We start from the raw sequence: 25,720 nt of genomic DNA, 5'->3' as shown, positions 1-25,720 counted from the left end.
CTCGAATAAGAATTTCCAACTTCCCTAATAACTCATTCATGTCCCTTTTCAACATCCCTAATAAGTCATTCATGTCTCTTTCCCACTTCCCTAATAATTAGATCATGTCCTCCACATTTGAAATTCCACCACTCACCTCCTTCCTTATTGAAACAATATCACCTTTGACTTTGTTTATCTATTCTGTAGAGATAATATCCTCAATTCCTACATTCTCCTTATAGGGAAATTTCCCAAGTGTGGTGACTTTGTTGACAGACTTGTCACAATGGAAAACAATAATTTTGCAATCAATCACACACTAAATTTCAATCATCTAAAATGTTTGTTGTAACTTAATAAGGTCAAAATACCACTTAACAAAACATCCACAGGATTAGCAGACTTGTAGCCTTGAAAATAAAGTTATTGAAAAGCCTAATTTTGCAATAAATTACTTCATTATGCCCAATGTCTTTGAATGTGGATTTTTGACTCTTCAATGACCTCAAAAACCATTTTAAAATTAGGAAAATAAAACTCTCAGATCTGTGACATATGTGCTTTACAAAAAAAAGTTGGAGCAGAAACCCTAATTCTGCAATAACTCACTCAATTCCGCTAAAATTTCTCTAAAACTTGGACTGAAGATGCTTCAATATGTTCTTCAAAAACCCTTTGAAAATCAGCAAACAATTCAATTGAATTTGAAACATATGTGATTTCCAAAATGACCTCCAAATTTGAAAGAGCTGCAAATTTAAAATGACGTCCAAATTTGAAGAAAAAATTCTTGCCTTCATGATGCCAAGATCATGCTTTGATACCACTTGTAATGAAATAAATTAAACGAATAAGGAAGATAATTTGAATTTGGATATATAATGGCCAGTCCTTTATAACAAACCATTTTTTACTTCTGATGTTTTTTTCTGATACATTGATTTACAGTAGTCAGGAATGAATATTGAATTAACACAACACAGAAATGTCTCTAATGCAACTTACTATATTAACAACAGCAATATTGAAGCCAAATGTGTGCATATATTCTCTATTCTAAAACCATTAACATTGAAATACACTAACAGCAGAGTGCTTCTATGTTCTTATTTTTAATATTGACATTACTATGTCATTTGCACAGTATAAATCACTGCTCCAGTCAGAATGTTGATCACTAAATGCATGAATAGCAGTGGTATTCCTCCAATCCCCTTGACGTAAACCGCCAGAAGGTTTCAGACAACGTACAAAACTTTATATATTTATTTTTCCAAACTATATATTTATTTCGGAAGGTTGCGAGTTCAATGTTTGGTTTGGTGTAAGCTTTTGGTGGCAGTATGTGATCCTGAGTATGTTTGTTTGACGAGAAGATCACTCTTCCATTTGCCCGTAATCCATTTCAGTGCACAGATTAGGCATTTCCAAACCTTTAACAGTAGTTTTTGTTTGATTGGAGGAGCTATAAACCAATGTCTTATTAAACATTTGGATTAACTACTTGGAACTTCTTCTACCCAGTGTTTGGATCAAGACCAACACATAATCCTTGCTCACAACATTGATATGAATGACTTATTATCTTGATTCCTCTAGTTTCAATTATTAATAGCTCATGGTGAATGATGAGAATGTCACAAGATGGTGATCAAGCATTACAACAATTGACATGTTGTAGTCTTGACAAAATTCATTATGAAGATCATTGTTTTCATTTGGCCAATCTAGCCTTAGAATTATTACGAAGCTTTGATCTAAGCTTGATAAATTATTTAACCAGAGGCACAATGAGCTTCAATTTTTCCATCCATTGCATTTACATCTGGTCCAAACAAGCTTTAGAATAAAATAGTGTAAGCAAATTTCACCTCTGATAAGGTGCTAATTTGAGTAATGTGATATAGGATAAAAATAAAATCTATCTCTAGTTTTCAAAACAGCAAATTCTCCAAAAAAGGTTTTCCAAACTCTTAGCCACTGCATGGGAATAACTATTCCGCATGGAAAATCAAACTCAAAACTCAACTTGAGTTTGAAGAAGTTTGGAGCGTCTTGAGAGGTACAAGCACACGCCATAAGACAAATGATGAGCAAAAGAAAATTAATCAAGCTGACGAAAAAACAAAATTGATCATTCTATTAAGTGTGACTGATGAAGTTCAGTCCTTTATCTGTGACTCATCCACAGCCAAAGACACATGGGACAAGCTCAAGATGGTGTATGAGGCAAAGAATCAGACTCAGATCCTGAATTTGTAGAGTTAGCTCCATGGCTTGAAGATGAATAATAAAGAACAATTGGTATCCTTTCCCAAAAGGACTGTTGAGTTGAGGACTTCCCTATAAGTATTGGGAGAAACAAGTGTTCTTCAGAAAAAGTATTCCAGATATAAAGTCTTTCTATAAGCCATGATCACAGTGAGGATGATCATGCTATGACGAAAAGTCATAAAGGAAAGAAGCTTATGAAGCAGTTCAGTGGACCTCCCAAATCTGGTAATTTATCTAGATAACACATGAAGTGTCCAATATGTGAAAAAGTTGGACTTGATGTGAAAAATTGTAAAAACAACTCCTTTCAACAAAGGATCATCCAACAAATCACATCAAAAGAAGTTATTGTCGAGTGGCAAACCACAATGGGAGCAGAAGGACATGGCAATGTTGCTAAAGTAGAAGATCTCCAGATCAGGAATACATGCTTCCAGCCCACAGTTCAAAAGATGGTGGTTCATTATCAACCTCCATATGTAATGTGAACTTCGGTGGTGCAAAGCACATGACTGGACAGAAGAAGTGGTTTCTCACATTGGAACCTCATCACGGTATAGTCACTCTTGGAGATCATACCACCTATGACATCAAAGGTATTGGTGAAATCCCTTTAGAGTTCAGCATACATTGTTGCAGACTTACTAATCTTCTGTATGTGCCAAGACATACCAAAAATCTCTTTTCTATTAATCAATTTCTTGATCATAATCTTAGGATTAAATTTGATACATCTCGTCAAGAGAATGCAACTCTCTATCAAGAAATGATTGGAGGTTTGATTTACTTGACTTATATTAACCAAATATCACTTTTGCTATTAGTTATCTTTCACAATTCATACAAGAGCAAAAAAATGTGTCATTAGAAACCACAAAACAAGTACTATGGTATATCCGAGGTGCTATTTTCCATGGTTTGGAATATAGGAGATCATTCTTCAAATGATATACAGATGCAAATTATGCAGGTTCTGTTAATGATAGGAAATCCACTTTTAGATTTGTTTTCTTTCTAGGTTCAAAACCTATTTCTTGGGGAAGTAAAAAGCAGACCAGCGTTGCCCGTTCCTCAATAGAAGCAAAATATTGTGCAGCAAGTGCAATGATTTGTGAAGTAGTTTGGCTGCATATTAGAGGGATTGGGGGCACCACTATACCAACCTATTGTCCTCTATTGTGACCATTAAAGTGTTCTCAAGCTTGTTTGTAATCCAGTGTTTCATGAAAAGACCGAGCATATTTAAGTTGACTATCGTTTCATTTGTGAGCATGTTCAGAAAAACAACATTCAGCTCCAATTCTGCTTGACTCGGGAATGTGCTAATATTTTCACCACACCTCTTACACGTGTGAAGTTTACAACTTTTCAAGATTCTCTTATTATTATTTTAGAGAAATGATGTAACAAAGGGGAAAAGGTGTTTTGATATTTGTTTGTTTATTACTATGTCACCCTGAGATTCTATGGGAAACGGATTACCAACACAGAATTTTTCCCCAAGCATGGGACGACAATGGGGATAACTACATAAAGAATAGAGAAAACTAAAATATAAAGGAAAATATTAAATATTTGTATGAAAACATGGATAAAGCATAATTATATACATTCTAGAACCTTAATATATAACATTTTTGTTTAAAAATTTTGAATGGAGAGTTCATATGAGAGTGGAAATCAAACAAATTAACAAAATTCAAACATTAATTTTATAGGACAACTATGGGACAGACTTTTAAAATTTTCTCAGACCTCAATGCTATAGATCTTCCACCCAACTCAGTAGCACACTAGCACCGTACTAGTCAGCATTGCCACCATACAATTCAGCACACTAACATCGTACTAGTCAACATACTGCCACCTAGCACCATCACCGCCAATCAACACCGTGAACCAAAACAACCACCCAGCATGGCCACTTGGCACTGCCAACTTACAGTGCCACCCAGAACTACTACACGGTACTGCCACCCCGCACTGCCAACTAACACTGCCACCCTGCACTGCCAACCAACACCTGGCACCCAGTGGGCCAGCACCACCACCTGGCACTGTCACCCGATATTGCCACCTTACACATACAGCAATCCCAAACAATAGTACAGCTACACTTTGCTTTGTACAATAATACCAAATAGCCATACAATTACTTTCTTTGTACGATGCAATATATGACCCATCCAAGCAGCCCATACGACCTCTCCAATCAGCCCATATGGCAAAGTCAAGGTGATTTGTACAGTAGATTCCATTCAACAAGAATCACTTCCCTCAGGTTGTTTCTGTCATATGTCACAAGGCAAAACTCTTCCACTAGATTTAGATTTCAACCCCTTTTTTTATTGGTAATAGGCATTTTATTAATTGAAAAAAGGATTATACATCTGCATAACTTCAATACAACAAAGTTCCATCCAACTTCTATTTACCAGCTTATCATACTAAAACTAGACTATCTATCCTACTCCATACTAAGCGTAGTCTTACCATAATACTTCTAATCTACAACTTATCAGTTCTTCAAATGTTCGACCTATACATGATTAGGAAAGAAAACAATTATACTGGTGTAATAAGCTATGACGATTTCCATTAACAAAACCAATTTAAATCAAAAGATAAACCTTTCATCTAGTGACTTGGTTCGTTACCCGATTGCAGTCGTCCATCCCACGCATTCCCGCTTTCACTCTATGCATCCAAAACCTGCAGCACAAGTCTTCCCGCCTACATATTGCCCATCCTCGTGTGGGTAGATCTTGGTTTTTCCAAGCCACCATCTGTCACCAACAAAAACCTTGTTCCATATTTTCAAAAATGTCAAAAAGGATATCTCTGATGAAACTTATTCCACCTCTTTCCCAGCCCTCCTTCCACAACGATTGCATCTTTGGCGAAGCACACTCCTTAATATTTCCCCAACACCTCCATTCCCTGGCTACTCCACTCGTTCCAACTCCTCCACCACCCTCTGTTAGGCCTCCTCAACACGTTGATACATAAGGGGCATATCCATTTGTGCTTTCCAGTGAAGAAAAAGCACATGCCCAAAGTGGCACCCCTCATCGTCATCCTCAAAACATTCACTTAAATCTTCTCCAATTCCAAGGACCAACAACTCCAAAATCGATTCCAACCCACCAAGTAAATCCTCCTCAAATAGTGCACGCTATATCCTATTCACCTCTTGAGTGCTCATATTCAACTCTAAACCTCACGCAATAAAGATTGAGTTGATATCCAGATTAGTCCTTTTTACAGCCCTCTCTTGACACTAAGCCCTAATCAGAACGATAACGGCTAAGATCATCTCCTCTGTTTTATATTTGAGCAAACCCTTCACCCTTTCCCAACTTGTTGGGCCCTTGAAGATTTCATTTGTCTGTCTGAATCAACTAAAAACAATGCCTCCATATTTTTTGCTCAAAAATTTCCAACACAATTTGCTGCAAATGAGGCGCTCACCTTTCCATATCAAGGCATTCATATTAAATATTTGTGATTGTACCCTATTATCTTGAGCGACACTCCACAACACCCATGCTCAGTGAGTCACATCATATCCACCCGCAATCATTAATAATCACCTTTTTTGTCGTCAATCATACACCTCCTTATCAAGCCTACCATAAAACTAATCTACTCCAACTACAATCATAACTCAACAACCTTGTCAGAAAAATAAAGGCCAAACTATCAAAATCGCTAATTGTCCAAACCAATGTCTAAAATTTCAAAAACAATGACACCTGTATCATTGAAAGACATAGCCCAATTGACCAACTTGTCGGCCTCAAAGTTCCCTTCTCTATATGTGTGGTTGATCATATAATTGGTGAAGGTGTCCAGCTCAGAATATACTTCTTCAATTAAATTTTGTATGTACCAAGTTTGAGATTGGCATTAATCTTAGAGTCCCCTTCTATATGGATATTGCTCACACCTAATTTGTGCCCCAGTTTCACTGCTAATGAAGCCGCCTACACTTCCACAAAATTACTTGTGCCATGCAATAGTCTCATGGCTACTATGGCTAGGACCTCTCCTCTCACATTTCTAGTGATTGCACCTGCACCCGATATGCCTGGATTGCCTTTCGATGCGCCATCAAAATTTATCTTAACCCAATCTACAATCGGTTAGCTCCATACTACATCCTTCCTACAGATCTTTGGTTTCACTGGGCAGCTACCATTATTTCTTCAATTCACTTGAATCCCCGGCCACTGCCTTTGAATCATGTTGTCCCATGATTAAAAAACCTTGTTTGGATGCACATAAGAAGTGACTGCACCCATGACATCTTCAATTGCCCTGTTAATTTTGTTCCAAATTCTATAAATTGACTCAGATTCATCTTGAATAATCCTTCTATTCCTCTCCTTCCACAATTCTCAAATAACTAATGAAGGGCTAATGATCCATATCTTTAAAAAGGTCGTTTTCGGTAAATGCCTTGGCCAACATTGAAAAAGACTCCATAAGTTATTTGGCGAGGGACCAAACCAGGTCAGCTTATTTCTCAACATCTCCCAACATCATTGTGCAACCTCGATTGAACAAGTAAGTGATTGACATCCTCCACAGCCTTCTTACACATAGTTGGCCCAATAAAACCATACTTCTTTCTTCTTTGACACGTTAAAATTTTATTTTGAATAGCTAGCCAAGCAAAAGCCCCAACTTTTTGCAGGCAATCCTTATCCCAGCAAAGTTTAGAAGGCTATTCATCATTATCTACTGCCCTAAACAGAATCTGATGACCGAGCATGGCAGAATAGTTCCCACTCTTTGTTGCACACCAAATGGTTCTATCTTCCCCTTCTCTTATAGATATACACCTTTCTCTAAAAATCTTATTCATTAATGCCTTTTGAGCATCAGATAAAACTAGGGAAGCAACATCTTTCCAACCCCACTGAGGACCGAAAGGGGTTGATTTCCTTTCTAAATAATCTATAACTTTGCAACCCAGAACCTTTTTAAGTATTGCATCAATTCTTGAAAGCCCTCTATCTTAAATAAAATATTACCCCCATTCCATGAATCCTCCCAGAAGGAGGCCTTTCTACCATCACCAATTTTCCATGAAAGATGTTTAATTATAATTGGTCTACATTCTAAGATGAAGGTCCAAACAGTTGAGCCTTTTGGCGGATCCCTGACAATGAAAATCTTGGAGTTCTCATTTGAATCTAAATATTTTGCTTTGAGAATTCGCACCCACAACTGTGATGGGTTAGCGTACATATCTCATACCAGTTTAGCTCCAAAAGCGCTATTTTCTTGATGCCGCCTGCGCTGACCTACCTTGCAATGTTTCTTGGGTTTGCATAGCAAGTCCCAAGCCATAAGGGGAATTTTATCCTCATCATGAGCACCATTCCAAAGAAACTTCTGCATTCTTTGATCAATATATTTGAGCACCTTCATGGGCATCTTTAGGAAGCTCATTGAAAAGACAGGAATAGAAGAGATAACCCGTTGACTTCATAATGCAACGCAATAATTATTGAGGATCAAACACGGAATCGTGCAAGTTGGAATCAAATTGCGAAGGACAAGAAATAATCTATATTCTTAAAATATGAATTACTAACAACCGAAAATCTTCAAGAAGGAACATTGTATTTAATAAGGATAACAATTCAGATTATATATAATAGATCTTCAATATGACAATTTTGGACAAAGGACCCTTATTTCCAACAGCAAACTAGGGTGGATGTGAAATGCCGAAACAGCGAATGCACACTAGGAAGGATCTTCCACCTCTAAAGTTGCACACAAACTACCTTTAGCCTCCAAATGTATAAAGAAGAGTTAAATACAACCATGATGATTTATAATCCCCAGCCATTTCCTTATAAAGGCCCTCCACGACGCGTCTAGAGATTTACAATAAGCCGACACTAATTCATTTTTATTATTATTATATCGACTCTTTATTTAATAATTTAATTAATTAATCATATGAGTCCTTATGATATTATTTTAATTTTTGGAACACTTATTTAATTAACATAATTAAGACACTTATGAAAATTGGGGACACTGCAATATAACATTTTTGTTAAATAATTTGAATTGAGAATTCACATGAGAGTGGAAATCAAACAAATTTAACTAAATTCAAACATTAATTTTACGGCACAACTACGGGACAGGTTTTTGAAAGTTTTTGAGTTTCCCAAACATCCCCATTTCTAGGACGATCCCTAGGTAACATTGGTTGGTTATAATCTATTATTGTTTTTTTTCTATAAGGGGTTTTACCATAAGATTGGTTGACCAAATTTGTTATGATATTTGGGTATTCATACCCATCATCTAATATGAGGCAAATCACCAAGTTTATCTTGTAAAATCTAATAATGAAATGTTGAGAATGTTGTACAATAGTAGGAAGTAATAAGCCACTTTGAGCAAGCAAGCCTCCAAATCTCTCCAATGAGAACACACTTCACAATATCATGATAAGATAAGACTCACTACCTCTATATATATATATATATATATATATATATATATATATATATATATATACGCATGCCCTATTTTTGCCTTGGATATAACCTAGGCTGCTTTAAATATGACTATATAGGCCCAAAGCTGATCTAACTAACTAAATAGCAATGTAATAATGATAATGACTTAATTCGGGGTTCAAGTCGACACAAATCGACTACTCATACCATATCTATACTCTCGAATTAAGGACATAGGAATATATGTACATGTATACATATAGGTATATGTATATGTTTGTGTGTGTCCTTGCTTCCGAGTCAAAAACATTATTCTCATTTTCCTACTTTACTTATGACTATACAATATGCCAACTAATTACACATTTTAGAATCCATTTAGATCACAAACATTATAGAAGTACAATGTATTACTGAAGAGCCCCTAACTACTTTTTTGGGTATAAGCAACCAAAGATATATAAGAAATATTTAACATTTTTTAATGAACAAATATAAATAATCATAAGTAATACAAACTTCCTCTTTTAACTTGTTACGGATGATATCAAACATAATAAAGATTAGTTTCATTGCATACTAGAAAAATCTCAGGTGTCTTCTTGAGTGTCTAGTAGCCAATAATATCCAGATAAAACTTAAAGGCTGAAAAACACTTCCCTCACTCCACTATCCCCTTGTTCCCCCCGTCCACGTCAAAGAACACCTGCCCTATGAATAAATAGCACAATGAGGACTATAAAACACACCCTCGGGCTTTGCACTCTGCATTCACTCACCACGACCCATCCTTTGTTGGGCTAAAAACCTCATACAATCATCCTATCTACCATAAAAAAACGCATCTTCATCTCCCAGCATAGAAGAGCCCTTTGGGCCTTCTCACTTGTTCCTCCAATTTCTTATTACAATAATAGATAGTCGTCTATTATTAGTTAATGGTAATCTGTTGTAAATATCTAGTTAGCTTTTGTTTTGCTTTCTCTGTTAGAATAGAATGTTTCTATTTTTTACGATTGTCTCCTAAGGAAACATCGTTTTATTCTTTTGTATATTTTGACCTTTCGGTCTCTGTTAATACAAGCAAGTATTTGCCATTTACTTCGTAATATGGTATCAAAGCCTAGACTTCAAATTTTTCTGATTTTTTTATAATTTCTTTCGAAATTATCTGCTCCAAAAAAATTTGAAATTCTTTCTAAAGTCTTTTATGTGCTTCGTAAAACCTAGTCACAGCTAGGGTTTCAGAGACAAAGATCTGCGAATTCGTCTAAAAAAGAGGCGTATTTTCTTGGGCATTTTTTCTAAAAATCGCATTTGCAAAAGTTGTGTTTTTCAACCTACAGCTCGCAAATTTTCATGTGATTTCTTGAGTACTTTTGGTGTTGTTTTCTCATCCTCTCTGCTCTCTCAGCCAAAACGCCTCTGTTCTGAATAAAATCAGCTATTTTTTTGCCTACAAAAAACCTTTTTTCTGCAATTCGAACATTACTGGGCACAAGTTAGGGTTTTCTTCGAAACCCTAATTTTTGGCCTCGAAAAAAAATTGATCACAAATTCTTGGTGTATTTTTCGAGAGCTCAACTAGGTTGTCCAATTTTACAAGGTGCCTTGTTTTTCGTGCCTCAATTTTTGAGCCAACGGATCCAAAAAATGACAACATATTCCTTCTCGATTTTTTAGCTCTCTCTAGGTCACTCTCTAAATTTTTTGGGTCTTCCTTTTTTGCCTCGAAGAGCGTGCCTTCACAGATTTTCACATTTTTCATTGAAAAACGTGTCATGGCATCTCTGATAGACATTCTGCTTTAGCACAACTCCAAATTCAATGGTCAAAATTATGGCACTTGGAAGCAGCAGATCATCGCAATTTTTTAATATCAGAACACCGACAAACTTGTTTTGGGTGTTACAAATCGTCTGACTTCTCCTGGTCCTAACCAAGATACATGGGATCTGAATAATCGAGAGGCGGTGATGCTTCTCAAATTATCCGTGGCTGATCATCAGCTTTCTCAGATTCCATCCGGCAAGATAGCTGCCAAAATTTGGACACATCTCAAAGGTCTTCATGAGACTTCTGACAAAAGCAAAGCTTTCTTTCTAAAGAACACTCTATTTTCTATTGTCATGGATGAGTGCACCTCGCTCCAGGCACACCTGAATCAGATTCAGGAAATCTATGATCAATTACTTGCCATCGGTCGCAAGATGGAGGAAGAGGATATTGTAGTTATCACTCTTCAGAGTTTACCAAAGTCCTATGAGCATTTTATCGAGACTCTCAACATCACGCCTTCTAGTGTTGATTTGAAGTTCATTGATCTCTATACACTTTTGCTTCAACAAGACCAGTGGAAACAACAATTCTGTAGCAGCTCCACCTCCACCTCCATAGAGCAAGTCTTTGCTACGAAATCCTTTCAAAAGGATAAAGGCAAGTTTCAACAACCATCTCGACAGAAGTCTTCTACTCCAGCATCATATGGTTCCCGAAAGAAGAACATTCAATGCAACTACTGCCACAAGTTTGGGCACATGAAGGTTGAATGTTGGAAATGCTTAGCTGCACAATCTAAGAAATCAGGTTCGCAGCCCAAAGCAAACAGTGCAGAGCACACTGAGCAGGCGGAATCTGCGTTTTACGCCTTCATGGCTAAAAGACCTACAGATCATGTGAAGTCATCTGCCTGGTACATTGATTCAAGTGCCTCTCGTCATTTCACTCACTGCAGAGACTGGTTTACTGATTACTAGCCTTATTCAAACTATTATTTTTGGTGGCGGAGAAGAGTACACAGTTGTCGGCAAAGGCAACATTCAAATTTGGTCTGCTAGGAGGAATCTCATATTCCTCGATGTGTACTACGTTCCAAGGATGGAACTAAATCTACTCTCATCAATCAGTTGTTGTGACATTCACCACACTTGGATGTCACCTTCAATTCACATCAATGCACCATCACTGATCGGGCGACTAAGTCTATTGTTGCAGTGGCTCTTGAGGATCATGGTCTTTTCAAACTTACTGATTCTGGTGATTCTCAGGACTTAGCTATGGCTGCTCGGCAGTCTTCTATCAGCGCACTTTGGCATCAGCAATACAGGCACTTAAATGTGCATTATCTCTCACAACTTGCTCGGGATTCATGGCGAGCTTCTCAGGTACTTTAGCTTGTTCATGCCGATATCTGCAACCCTATGGCCACTCCTTTTGTTCTTGGAGCCAAGTATTCTCTATTGTTTGTTGATGATTTTAGTAGAAAAATGTGAGTGTATTTCCTTAAAAATAAATCTGATGCATTTCCTGTATTTCAGACGTTTAAACCTAAAGAGTCTAGGAAATCTTTTATTACTCTTAGATCAAACAATGAGGGGGGAATTTTGTTCTAATGTTTTCTCTAGCTTCTTGGATACACATGGCATCAAACGCCAGTTAACCACACCCCACACGCCACAACAGAATAGTGTAGTTGAACGTCAAAACTGGACAATCACCAAGATGGCTTGATCCATCCTCAAACACAAACGTGTTCCGAAGAAGTTTTGGGCAGAAGCAGTTAACACTGCAGTTTATTTGTTAAACCGATCACCCACAATGACAGTCAAAGGTAAAACTCCAGAAGAGGCCTAGTCAAGTTGCAAACTTAGAATCAATCACCTGAAAGTTTTTGGCTCCCTTGCTTTTGTTTGGATCCCTGATGCGTCACGCACCAAGTTGGATGCCAAGAGTCATAAACTCATGCTTTGCTAGACACAGCAATCTTCACAAAGCCTACCGCCTAATCGATGTTGAGACATCTCATCTCATCTACAGTCGTGATGTAGTCTTTGATGAGCAGCGAGGACCTTTCATGCCTGTTTCTCCTGATCCTGATCCAGCAGACCAGCCTATGAATGCTCATGACTTGGGAATCCGGCTTCCATTAGGTCCACCTAATGGGAGGGCTCCAGTAGCTCCTACAACTCCAGTTATACTAGTCATACCTGTACAGACACCTTCACGTCGCTTTGTAGATGCTTCACCTGAGTTTGATCTAGATTCTTCTGATGAGGAACCTGATCATCACACATCTCTTGAAACTAATGTTAGTCATTCTCCTATCCGGCCTAAGTGGTGGGCTAAGACACTTGTTGATCTTCGTAATGATGAGCTCATAGATGGGAGAACTGCTCGAAAAAAGAGCAAAGCTACAGAGTCAGTTAACTTTGCTCTCATGGCCAACATTCACAGTGTGTTTAAACCTCAAACATACTCCAAGGCTAAAGGAATTCTAGAGTGGGAACAAGCCATGACATCTGAACATCAGAGCCTGCTGAAGAACAACACTTGGGTCCTTTCTCATCTTCCACCAAGGAAGAAACCCATTGACTACAAATGGGTTTACAAAATCAAATACAAATCGGATTGTACTTTGGATAAGTACAAAGCTTGTTTAGTGGTGAAGGGCTTTTCTCAACATCAAGGCATTGATTATGAGGAGACCTTTGCTCTTACTGCAAAGGGGAGCACCATCAAATTAGTCCTAGCCATGGCAGCATAATTTGGCTGGGAGGTCCATCAAAGGGACGTCAAGAGTGCTTTCCTGAATGGTGACCTCCATGAAGAGGTCTACATGATGCAGCCTCCTAGTTTCAAGGTTGCTGGTAAAGACCATCAGGTTCTCAAATTGGTAAAAGTTCTCTATGGTTTGAAGTAGGCCCCTTGGGCATGGTACATCAAAATTGATAAGTACCTCAGTGATCAAGGCTTCAAGAGGAGTTCTTCAAACTCAAATCTGTACATCAAGACTATTGACAATGACATCATCCTTCTGGTTATTTATGTGGATGATCTGATCATCACTGGCAGTTTGGCATCTTTGATTCAAGGAATCAAACAGAATGTATGCCAATCTTTTGATATGACTGACCTTGGGCTCATGCATTATTGCCTAGGTGTTGAAGTTTGGCAACAGTCTTCTAGTATATTCATCTCTCAATCCAAATATGCCAGGGCCCTATTAGACAAATTTCATATGCAGGATTGCAAGCCTGCATCTACACCTATGGAGAAAGGTCTCAAGTTATCAGCAAAGTTTGATTCTCCTTCCATTAATGATACTGCATACAGGCAACTAGTAGGCAGCCTCATCTACCTCTCTGCTACTAGGCCTAATATCAGCTTCGCAGTCAACTATATTTCACACTTTATGACAGCTCCTAAGGCTGATCATTGGATAGCAGCAAAGCATGTGCTTCGTTATGTGAAAGGCACTTCACATTATGGACTTCTGTACTCTCGAAGTTCTAATCCTAAACTCAGTGGGTTCACTGATTCAGATTGGGCAGGCTCTATTGATGATAAAAAATCAACTTTTGGATATGTGTTCAGTTTGGGATCCAATGCAGTCACATGGACCAGTAAGAAGCAGCAGGCAGTTTCTCTCTCCTCTATAGAGGCCGAATACAGAGGGACTGTTAAGGCAGGATGTGAAGTTGTTTGGCTCTGTCGGATGCTTGGGGATATGCAGATGTCACCAATAGGACCGACTACTCTGTTTGTTGATAACGAAGGCGCTATCAAGTTTGCACGAAATCTAGTCTTCCATAAACGAACCAAGCATGTGGATGTTCACTGTCATTACATACAACAGCTAGTTGAAGACGGGACTGTAGATTTGCAGTATGTTCCTACCACATATCAGATTGCAGACATTCTCACCAAGCCTCTTGGTCCTGATAAGTTTGTCAAATTCAAAGGACAGCTTGGTGTTCTAGATAGATTAACCATTAAGGGAGGGTATTACGACAATAGATAGTCATCTATTACTGGTTAATGGTAATCTATTGTAAATATCTAGTTAGCTTTTGTTTGCTTTCGCTTTTTTAGCTTTCTCTATTAGAATAGAATGTTTCTATTCTTTACGATCGTTTCCTAAGGAAACATCGTTTTATTCTTTTGTATATATTGACCTTTCGGTCTCTGTTAATACAAGCAAGTATTTAAAATTTACTTCATAATAGTTCTTTTGGTGCACCCTTTTCCCTTGCTGCATCCCCCTCCCTGCTGACTTGAACCACATCTATGTAGTTTCCCATATCTCCACACTTTATCCTAGCCCCAACTAGCCCCCTTTCCATGATGTTCACCTACAAGAACATCATGGAAGCAATTTGATCTCTCAACAACAACAAGGTCGTTGATGAGGGGCTCCAAGCTGAGTTCTTCAAGCATGGCTTCATCATCCTGGGCTCCTACTCAACCGACCTATTCAACCATGTGGTTCATATAGGGTTTCCTCCCACTTGGTCCGACCACATTATTCATCTGATTCATAAATTGGGTCTCATGTCTAAACCCAACAATTACAAGAATATTATGGTTGGCCACACATCTAAAATCTATGCTTCAATTCTATATAGCAATGTATCTAGGGAGTAGGATCAATGTTGTATTCAGACCAGAGGGAAAGCCACTTTTAGGCCAGACTATCAGACTACAGACCATAATTTGATCCTTCGAACCATTATTGAGTAGGCTCAGCATCACTCTCTAAAGGTTTACTATTTCTAGACTTTAGCAAAGCATTTGACTCTATTTCAAGGATAGCTCTTTTTCAAAGACTTAACGACATTAGCGTATTTTAGACTCTCCTAACAGCTATTAGGAGACTTCATGGGAATGTTCGTAGTCACCTTCATCAAGTGTACTATAAGAGTTGAACAGGGTTCCTCTCTGTCCCCTACCTTATTTGGCATTTACATTAATAAGTTGGAGGGATTTCTTAGGGTACGCTCCTAACCTAATGATGGTTGCCTTCTCCACCAAATTTTGTTTCCTATTTTGCTTTTTGGTAATGATGATATTCTTCTTGCCTCTTCTCTAGAGGGAATAAAGAGACAATTCATGGTTTTACAGCCTTCTATGACTTACAATAGTTGACTATTAATTTCAAGAAAACTAAGGTGATGGTTTTCAATTGCCTTAAGACTTCTCATCTTCATTTTTTCTTCAAAGGGTTTGAGGTTGAGATTTCTTCCTCTTACACATACCTAGGGGTTAACCTCTTTGGCCCCGAGTTCAACTTAAGACTTGCCCTCCACCTATGTATCAACAAGGATATGGTTCCTTGACACTTCTCAAGAGCTTGTTGCCGACATCACTTCCTAGACACCACATCTAAGACAACTCTCATGGATTCTTAAATTAGACCTATTATGCTTTATAGTTTTGTAGTTTGGTGATCTTCCTTATTAGAGTCTGACTAGGCCTCTACTCAACAGGTTAAAATTCTCCTATGATGCATCATTTAGTGAGAGAAGTCTATTTCACATTATATTATCTTTGCGGAGTTTGGAGCTCACCCTTCATACCTTGGGCCATCTTTGATCTTGTTTGGTTCTTACATCGCCTCCCCAGTTTTGCCAATCCTAGCATGCTCTGTCACTTGTACTCCTACCTCCCATATTGCTCATCTATTCACTTGATGCACTTCACTATATCCCACCCAAACAAAATTTGAGCAAGTATATCAAAACAAACATATACAAGCAGTTCATTCACGCTACTTGGGTTAACCCTCATAAGCGTCTTTACCTAAATTGGAGTTTTATGTTGAGCACCTTGTAAAGCTAAAGGACCTACTCATTATCCACCCTTCTTACTTATGCCACCACTAAGCACACTCTTTTCGAATTTCCCTTGGTTCCTTTGCAGTGCATTTACATCGGCTCTACATTCAAATAGATCAACATATTGAAAGAGAGAATAAGAGTCATCGACTATGTGACATTAGCGAGGTTGAGACAAAGGAGCACTTCATCTTCATGTGTCCTATTTACTATGAGATCCATGTGAGGTTCTATGGTCTTTTCAGAAGTGTTAAGACTCTCTCCACCTTCTCCGGGTTCACTTTATCTCCAATAGGCCACCAAACACTAGGACCACTTTCTCCAACTCCACCATCCTACAAGTACACAGTTTTGTCAACCTATTGCCTTCTTCTCAAGTCTTCCACCAACGCATAGTACCAAGCACCAGCTAGGTCCCCCTTCTAATTATTTTAGATCTGTGAGACCTTGAAGGAGGTCTTTCCAACAACAAATTTATTTTTCCTCTTCCACGAAGGCTCAAAGACATTTCGTGCACTCTTCCAGATCTTTGGCTCACCCTTCTATCTCAGGATACTTCTCTAGTGCTCCTCTTTTGTAGTAGGGCTTTGGGGTCTTGTTTGGACCCCCTCCTCTCCCACTCCTTTTTCTATTGTTGCTTGTTTGCTCTTGTTGTTGTTGTACTTGTCTTCCTTCGGGCGCTATGTTTTGTCCCTAATGTAGGTTACTCTCTTGTCTTGTTTTCAACAGTACATTAGAAAAGCATCGGTCTTCCTTTTAAAAAGCAACTTTTTGCTTTTTTTTGGGAATGCTTTATTTAATAAAAATCACTTCCCTTGTTTATCTTCCATTGCAACATCAAATAATAAAGGCTCATCCATTAAAATAAAATCATCTTTTATTTAATACTTGACGTCTATAGTCCCTTCCTTAAATAAATTAAATAACGATAAAGTTCAATCTTAAGTTTGACTTCGTTAACTCGTAACTTTATCGTTATTTTATAACTCTGGACTGTATCAAATCTCATGATCATAGTTGGCAAAGTCAACGATTAATCGGCGATGAGCAACTAATCACAAAGTTTTTCATGTGAGTATTTGGCAGAAAAAATCTCCTCGGTAAGGACTAAAAATCACCGTTTTTTGGGTTTACTAGCAGATTAGCCGTTGAGTTTTCATTAAAATCTCGATGAGTTTTAGCAACAACATTCTTTTTCATTTTTTCAGCTAGCAACATGTAATGTTCCCATTTTTAGCAAGGTTCAACAGCTGGCTTTTGGTCAGTTCACCATCACAACCCTCGTGAGCTGACAGTGGGTTTTGAGGATCTCAATTGTGGGGTTATAGGCTTTCCAACAGCCTATGGTGTGTTGTTGGTTCTGATGAGCTCAATTAAGTTAGAGGAGTTGAGTGATGCTCTCAGTTTTTAAATTGGGCTTCTGATTCAAGCTCCAAGAATCTTGAAGGGATTGTCTATTTATAGTAAATCACCCCATTAGGTTCATTCATCGCATTTCTTCATCAGTATCACTCTAGTGTTATCAGATTTCGATTCTGATGCTTTTTCAATTGTTTTTGCAAGACGGGTGAATTATTATTATTATTCATCTAAATATGCTATGGTTGCTATTTTTGTTGGTATTGTATGTTGGTCACCTCACTACCATAGCTCGTTGGAACCGGGTTGAAAAGTTTAAAATTGTGGTCACAAGAAACAGTGGCCTTGTGTGTTAGAATTTTATGTTATGGTGGAGAAGGTCACTTTTGGGAGCCAAAAGCAATTAATAAATTATATTATAATGGCACTTTATTATATTTAAATGTTGTGTTGAGGAAGCTTTTTAACTAGAGTTCATTTGGGAAACTTATGTCATTTGGAGATTATAAATATGAGCCCCTTTGATGAGAAAAGCATCCGATCATTTGATTATCTTATTTTGCTTTGTCGTCTTTGTGACATTTTCCTGAAGTTCTGATTTTTTGTGCCCTTGCTGAAGCATAAAGGTTTGAGTTCTGGAATTGTCTGAGATATTGGACTGCAAATTATTGCTGAGGTATAATAATTTTCCTGTAGTTCTCTACTGTGATAATTTGTAAATGAGAAGTGATAAATGTTGGGAAATTTGACTAGAATTTGGAAGATTTCTTTGCTGCAATTTAATTGCGTTGCCTGCAATTTGGTTGAGGAAGATTACTGTGCAAATTTGGCTGTCGTCAACCTTCTTGTAGCAGCAATTGGACATCATTTGCAAGTGGAGGGCATCCTTTAAGGACTGCAATTTGTTGTTTAAGGTTGTGACTGCCTGTAGAGGCCCTGGGTTTACAAAAAGAACTCACAAATATATTACTTCAGACCTGCGTTTGGATAATAAGAGGCCTGGTTTAATTCCAAGGAGTTGCGATCAGTTTGCTAGTCAAGGGAAAAATTGCATTTTGCAGAAACTCAGGTTCCTTATTAAATTCATGTAATTTCTAGTTAATGCAATTGTCATCTGCTATGATAATAATCAGATGTGCACTAAATAAAGGTGGATATTAGTGTAATAAGATTGTTAATGACAGTTAATTTTCAGTATTGAAGTTTACCTTAATTTGTTACGTTACAAAGCATGATTTCAGTATTCAAACTATTTGAATTCCATATATATGTGTTCTGAATGCAAACTACAAAAGTGATTTGTCATCCCAATGATATTGATCATGCTTGCCAAATGTTTGACGAAATGTCAAACTAGTGAATAGTGAAGAAAATTGGTATTTTAAGAAGCTATAACAAGTATAGGAGAAAGTGTCCAAAAATACTCTAGAAAAGGGCCTTACACTCCTTATAACTGTCTAAACGGGAAATTGCTTCTTTCAACACCTCCAAGATTCCCTAAACCCACTCATTAGCCTGCAGGAATCTCATGAATAGGCTCATGGTCTCTCCACACTAGACTAGCTTAGGAAGGGGGCATTACAAACCTACACCTAGTAATTATGTGACATGATATGGAGTGAGAGAAATTTATATTTCAGCTTAATTAATGTGACAGTTAAAAATGTATTTGTAATATTGCATTACCTCTAAACACTTAAATAGGATACCAACTGCACAAAGGCTCAAACTTATTGTCATGTGCTTCGCCATATAAACATTGATAACTATTAACTAAAAACATTACATATGGAAAAAGTGAATCAAAAGTCACAAACATTCCATGACATAGCAAGGAAAAAAAGCTTTGATGAGAGAACCCCGTGGATACTAGTTCTAATATCACAAAATGCATTTTGATTTAACACTAAAACTTCACATTTGCAATATAATGGAATTTTACGTATTTTATCAATAAGAAAAACAGTTGCCAAATATTTTGAAAAGGAACAGAATTCTCACTCAATGAAGAAATAAGTTTTGTGGCAGACACCACTCCTTCCTCATGATTCTGCAAGCTTGCAAAAAGTCTTCAAAGAGACAAAACAGTTGGTTCTGAATGAGAAACTAAATATCATAGTTATACAGAGCTTATGTAAAACACAATACAACATGAATAGATATGAGATAGCAAATAAATGAATAGAAGTAGCAGGTAACAAGTTTGTTACTTGTTGAAAAGGTCTATTGCAACTTCAGTAAGGCGCTTCTCTGAATTGGGGAAAATAATACGATAAGCGGTAACTGTTTTTGCAAACTCGCCAATAGAATCCTGGAAATGCATAAATGATCTGACAAGAGAATTAGACAATGCATCCTAAGAGTTACTGACCAGTGTCACACAAGACAGATACATAACACAGAAAACAGTCTGAAAAATAGCCAATAGAATCCTTGAATTAAATAAATCATATTACAAGAGTAATTAGACTGCATATCCTAAGCGTTATTGAGAAATGCCACACAAAACACATGCTCTGAATGTGATATGTTAAGAATGGCAAGATGATAACATCTAATAAACCCATGAACAAAAGAATGGTTGAGGCGGGACTAGAAAATCGATGAAATCAAACACCTTTATCCAAAATGAGCTTCTACAAAAGCCTATTGAGCATGTTCTTAAGAGAAAACAAAATGATACACCTTAAATTGCCTCAAGGAAAAAATATAAAAAGTCAGAATCAATCACAGATATAAAAATATTGGTAGCGATTCTCACAAGGGAAATTTATGTTTACCAAAAAATTGCAGCAACCAAATTTCCAATAATGAACCATCAAAAGTGGTTTGCAGTATAAAAGTTTTGAACTGTGCTCATACATAGCATCTGTAACAAGTTATACTTCCCAAATGCATAGAGAAATGATAAAATGATTATGAAAGTTTCATTGCATAGTAAAAATATTGGTAAAAAATGTGAAGAGTCAAATAGGCACAACTTCCCAGACAAATATTTATGTAACATAGTTTTACACACTCAATCACATTGCATAGATTAATATTGATCCGTATTGTCTAGTACAATAAAACCTAATAATTGCAAACATGGATTACAGTGATAAGACAAGCAAAAGAGAAAGTACTAGCCAAATCGCACTCTATGAAACTTGATTCTATCCCCGCTGCACTAATACAAGTTATATAAAAAGTGCAATTATAAGATCAAGTATGATTCTTTTATCAATTTATTAAATGTATTACGAATGTCTTTTATCACTCTCTTGACCTCATGTGCTTCCGAGACTGTGATCAAGAGTAGAAATAATAAATCCTTTTTCCTTTCTTTTATTACTAACCCAGTTAGATATATAATAGTTTTAATTTATAATAGTTTTAAGTTTTTGGTTTTAGACATTACCTTTTTTGAAAATTCCATTGATTGTTTGGAGCCTGTGGAATCAAGCATATTTTCAGAAGACTTTTCTGTCTCCAGCAACCCTGGAGTTTGTTGTCTGGCTTCGGCCTGGAGTTCTGAAAGGAAGTGTTCTAACTTCGCTTCTAGAACTTCAGTCTTCAGGTTGTCTACCTGATCCATAGAAAATTGTTACCATAACAGCAATCTACCTAATCAAGTTACTCAAAGTTACAAATAATGGCAACCACCAAACCAAGTGACTCAAAATTTACAAACATATAATTATTGATTCACATTTAGAAAGATTTAACAAAATGAGCTTAGGGCAATAATTTAGAGAACCAATGATCCATATCTAAACCTGTGCAGCCTTCATAAAATCAATGGCTTTCAACGAAATGATATTTTGACTTTCAAAGTCGATGAAAACATTTTCTTTCTTTGCTATATGATTATATTATGCTATTTTCAAAGATAAAGACAATGATATTAACCAAAAATTACAGCATTTTCAACATAATTGTCATTTTCTTTTTTATAAAAGCATTCAAAATATATCAAAAATTTAAAAATAGGGCCACAGCAGCTAATTATGATGCTACAAGGTGTGGCAGCAGTTAGTCATGATGCTCCAAGAAGTAGCCTGTTCATGGATTAACCTCCATTTAAATTTAATAGTGAGGGCGTGATTGAATTGGCAACTGTTCCAGTCATGATGCTCCAAGAAGTAGCCTGTTCACGGATTAACCTCCATTTAAATTTACTAGTGAGGGCGTGATTGAATCGGCAACTGTTCCCAACACCGAGATATCTGTCCAAATCAATTTCTGTATTTTGTTCCAAACAAGCAGTGGAAATTTGAATTGTTCTTCACACTCTTCCATTTGAATTTTCTAGGAATCCTCACAAAAATTCCTTAACTACTTTGGCAGGAAGAGGGAGGAGGGTCATCAGATACACTGGAACAATTTGCTTTATCAATGGTAGCAATTCAACCCTATCTATGGAAGTGAGACACTGGCATGTCCATTTCAAGGGCTTTGTTGCTATTTTATAGAGTATGGTTTTCTAGATATCAATGGTCAATTTCACAAGCAGCTTTCCTTTCCTAGAGCTCATCAGATTCTTAATTTCCAGTGCTCTGCAAGATATCATATTTGCAACATCACATTTGAGTTTTTTCTGTTGATAAAATGGTCCATAACAATAAGTTTTAATTTGCAATATTTCCCTTGATAGGAGAATAAAAAATATGATTACATCATCAGAAAACCAAAAGCATGCATAACACTATCCTCTTTCTGCTGTTGGGAGCCCATAAGCTCTACTGGCCTCTTTGTTTTCTATGATTAAGCTCTTGGTTATCTCCCACACAATGAGTGTCAAAAATATGATTTCGTCGGCTAACCAAAAACATGCATACCTCTATCCTCTTTCTGTTCTAGGAAGCTACAAACTCTACTGACCTCTTCGTTTGTTCCCCAAATATAATGACGAGATGCAAGCTTAAGGGGCCAACTTATCTCAATTTGCAAGTTAAATAGAAGTAGCATTAACCATTCAAAGAGAGAGAAAGAATCAGTAGTCTACTTACAGAATTTCCTTAATGCTATTGCATTTGCATTCCTCTTATTGGAAAATATAAAAAAGTTCAAATATTTGAAAAACAAAACCAAAAATCTACATCAGATCAGAGTTGGGAAGAGTTTAAACCAAGAAGGGTTCTTACAGTCTTAGAGTGAAGGGTTGAGATCTTTGCAAGAGGAATCACACTCTGGGTGTTTTAGCAATTTATATTATATAACAAACTAAATTAGCCTGCAATATTTCAGCCTAAATAAAATGGCCTATCAACATACTGGGCTTAGACGCTTCAATATTCCGGTACTGGTAAGGAAAATAAATTTGAGCATAAGTTAAACAATATAATCAATAAAATGGCTCAGAGCACATAATTTTGAAAATCAAGTATGCAATACAAATTCCTGCTAGCATGCTTACAGTGGAATCTTTTTCTTTGTTTGGTTTATTGCCAGTATGCTTTATTGCTAGAATTCTTCTACAGATCACCATACATGAAATTCCAATTCTAGTATTCCATATCTTGGAATAGAAAGTCATTGATTCAACAACTCAGAATCTAGAAGAAACCTGTGTGACCTTAGTGGCACATCCAAGTTCACAAGGTAAAATACAAACCGGAAAACCTAGTTGCTTAAGAAGAACAACTGCTTCCGCCCTGGCTTCAACAGGTTCACAATCTGACAATAGGCGTGCCTGCAAAGAATATAATAAATGTGTCAACTGTTGAAAGCTCAAAATCTAACCCAAATTAAAAAAAAATTATCTCCAGCTCCCTAATTTAACATCATCCACTTCCTTTATTTGGTTATTAATCATCTTTGTCATGGCAAACTCCAACTTGTTACACAATTTATCAACGGCAATATTTCAATCAAATGACACAAATATTTTCTGCTCAATTTGTTGTGTTTTCTACTTCTTGATGTTTTTAAATCATATATGACAAACACTTGTAGAAGTTTATAGTCTGAATTTATGATGACTTTGTTGTAGGTGACATTTATATAAATTTGTATTTAAGCTACACTGCCTATCTTAAAATTCTCAAAGAATAAGATGGGTTAAGATGGAGGTGAGCCACCATACCTCCCTGTTGTCATGAAATTCATAGAAATAAAATAGTCAGCTCACCTTTTGGTTTTATCACTAGAAAATATTTTAATGATTTATCAAGATTCCTAACATGGCTTAAATTTTACCTCCGCAAATATGCTAAGTGGAAAACTCCAATTATCTAATAAACAAAAGAAATGAACTCCTGAGTGCCAAGATCTACTATTTCCACATATTGTGTGTTAAAATTTCTATATTTATTATTCACCAATTAGATTCATACCTGAAGGTGTCTTATGACCGTGCCAATAGCCTCTTCAGATTCTTTCCTACATGCCTCAAAAGATGATTGCCCATATGCCTAGACATACACGCTGAGGGAAAGTCAGCTAAACTCAAATCCCATTACAAGAATTTACAAGATATCCTAACAAAAATTTATTTAAGTTTCTCAAACAAAAACTGAGAGCAAGAACTTAACCTTGAAAACTGGTAAAGCCCCTACATAATATTTAACTGCATCTGCATATGCTTCAGATTTGATACACTTTGTGAGACGAGCAGGAAGGTCATATATAAACTGTTCTCCAATAAAGTGATGAAAATCAGTATAATCTGGACCAGATGTTTTAAACTTTTAAGTACAGACAGAGAAAATTAGAAATGCAATCTGAATAGATTGTATAAATTGAAAAAGACTTTGATGCATCTTTTTTTAGTTCTATCTTTAAAGGCAAACTAGTCATCTTGTGTCATCATTTCATTAAAAAGATGCACCCGGCCTCAGATTCAACAGTTTTTGTTATCAAAACCAGTGCCAATAGTTACTCAACTTACACGTATACTATTTATTGGAAACTGAATAATAGTTTAGCTCCTATTGAATTGCAAGTTTCCTTCTCTTTGCATTTTAAGTTTTCAATGATGATTTAGGATTCAGGAAGCATGTTCAAAGAACATACTGGAAACTGCTTATGGACAATTAATGTCAAGAAAATATCAAAGCATGTATAAAAAATGCTTTGGATAGCAGATGACCATAACCTAGGAAGATGACAGATCAAGCTTCCTGTTTGCTAAGAAACATGCAAAGGCTGAGCAATGAAAAAATAATCAGCTAAGCTGTGCAAATTCAAGGCATTATTCAAAGATAAATAACATGTCATCTTTCGATTCTTAAACCCTGGCTCAGAACAAGCACACAAATTAATTATTTCAAGTTTATTTAATCAATAGATTATAAAGCAAGCTGTCAAACTATTGAGTAGTAACGGAAAAAATATAAAGGTCCATAATAAGAGGCAAAATATGGTGTTTACATGGATATAGATGTGAAATATTTGGCTCATCTATGTGTGCCAACTCTTAAGGAGTTAAAAAACATACAGCACTTAGAATCTGCCATAAACATCGCCAATTACAACTTTTAAAGAGGTAAATGCACAAATCAAAACTTAAACACAGACTTCTAATACTTGTCATCATCCAAATGCCAGCATACCTGCAGTTTATGAAGAAGACTGCGAGTGCGATTCAGTTTCTCTATGCATTCTCTTCTCTCAAATAGAGATGCATTAATACCATCACTTTTTGACTGAACAGAAGTTATCTGTAATATGAAAGAAAACAAATTAATACAGAATTGCATAAAGAGTGTCTATAGTTAACTGTATTCTGCTTCTTTTAAATAAATTGTCTTTACTGAGTAAAGCATCGAACATGTGAGTTAAATTTAGAAAAGACTTAAATTTTATCATTGTCATTCACCTTCTCCAAAAGTTGCTCCATATTGGTCTCCATTCCAACCACATTAATCTTCATCCTGTCATATTTTGATATAAAGAAAGTTCCCATAAATGTCCGAGAGACAAAATAATATGACAGCAACACCTATAATTAATCTATTAAAATATCATCTAAGCATTGAAACAAACGAGAATCAGAGAAGTATTTTACATTTCAAG

General features: G+C 36.6%; 1 protein-coding gene across 1 annotated transcript in view; it reads right to left on the bottom strand.

Moving 5' to 3' along the window:
* LOC149553370 (Vps51/Vps67 family (components of vesicular transport) protein) overlaps positions 1–25,720 on the bottom strand; it is a 188,060-nt gene that overhangs the window by 133,531 nt on the left and 28,809 nt on the right. The window contains exons 3-10 of the mRNA XM_089788836.1: positions 25,524–25,578; positions 25,258–25,365; positions 24,238–24,336; positions 24,040–24,117; positions 23,319–23,396; positions 21,123–21,290; positions 19,933–20,033; positions 19,724–19,791 (exon numbers count right to left, since the gene is read on the bottom strand). Of these exons, the coding sequence (XP_089644962.1) occupies positions 19,724–19,791; positions 19,933–20,033; positions 21,123–21,290; positions 23,319–23,396; positions 24,040–24,117; positions 24,238–24,336; positions 25,258–25,365; positions 25,524–25,578 (755 nt within the window). The remainder of the gene's footprint in view (positions 1–19,723; positions 19,792–19,932; positions 20,034–21,122; positions 21,291–23,318; positions 23,397–24,039; positions 24,118–24,237; positions 24,337–25,257; positions 25,366–25,523; positions 25,579–25,720) is intronic.

Source organism: Cupressus sempervirens, chromosome 6 (genome assembly GCF_028749045.1).
Source record: "Cupressus sempervirens isolate cs-2001-9-10 chromosome 6, ASM2874904v1, whole genome shotgun sequence".
Lineage (NCBI taxonomy): Eukaryota > Viridiplantae > Streptophyta > Pinopsida > Cupressales > Cupressaceae > Cupressus > Cupressus sempervirens.
Note: the sequence above shows the minus strand (reverse complement) of the source record. Positions and strands in the feature narration are given on the sequence as shown.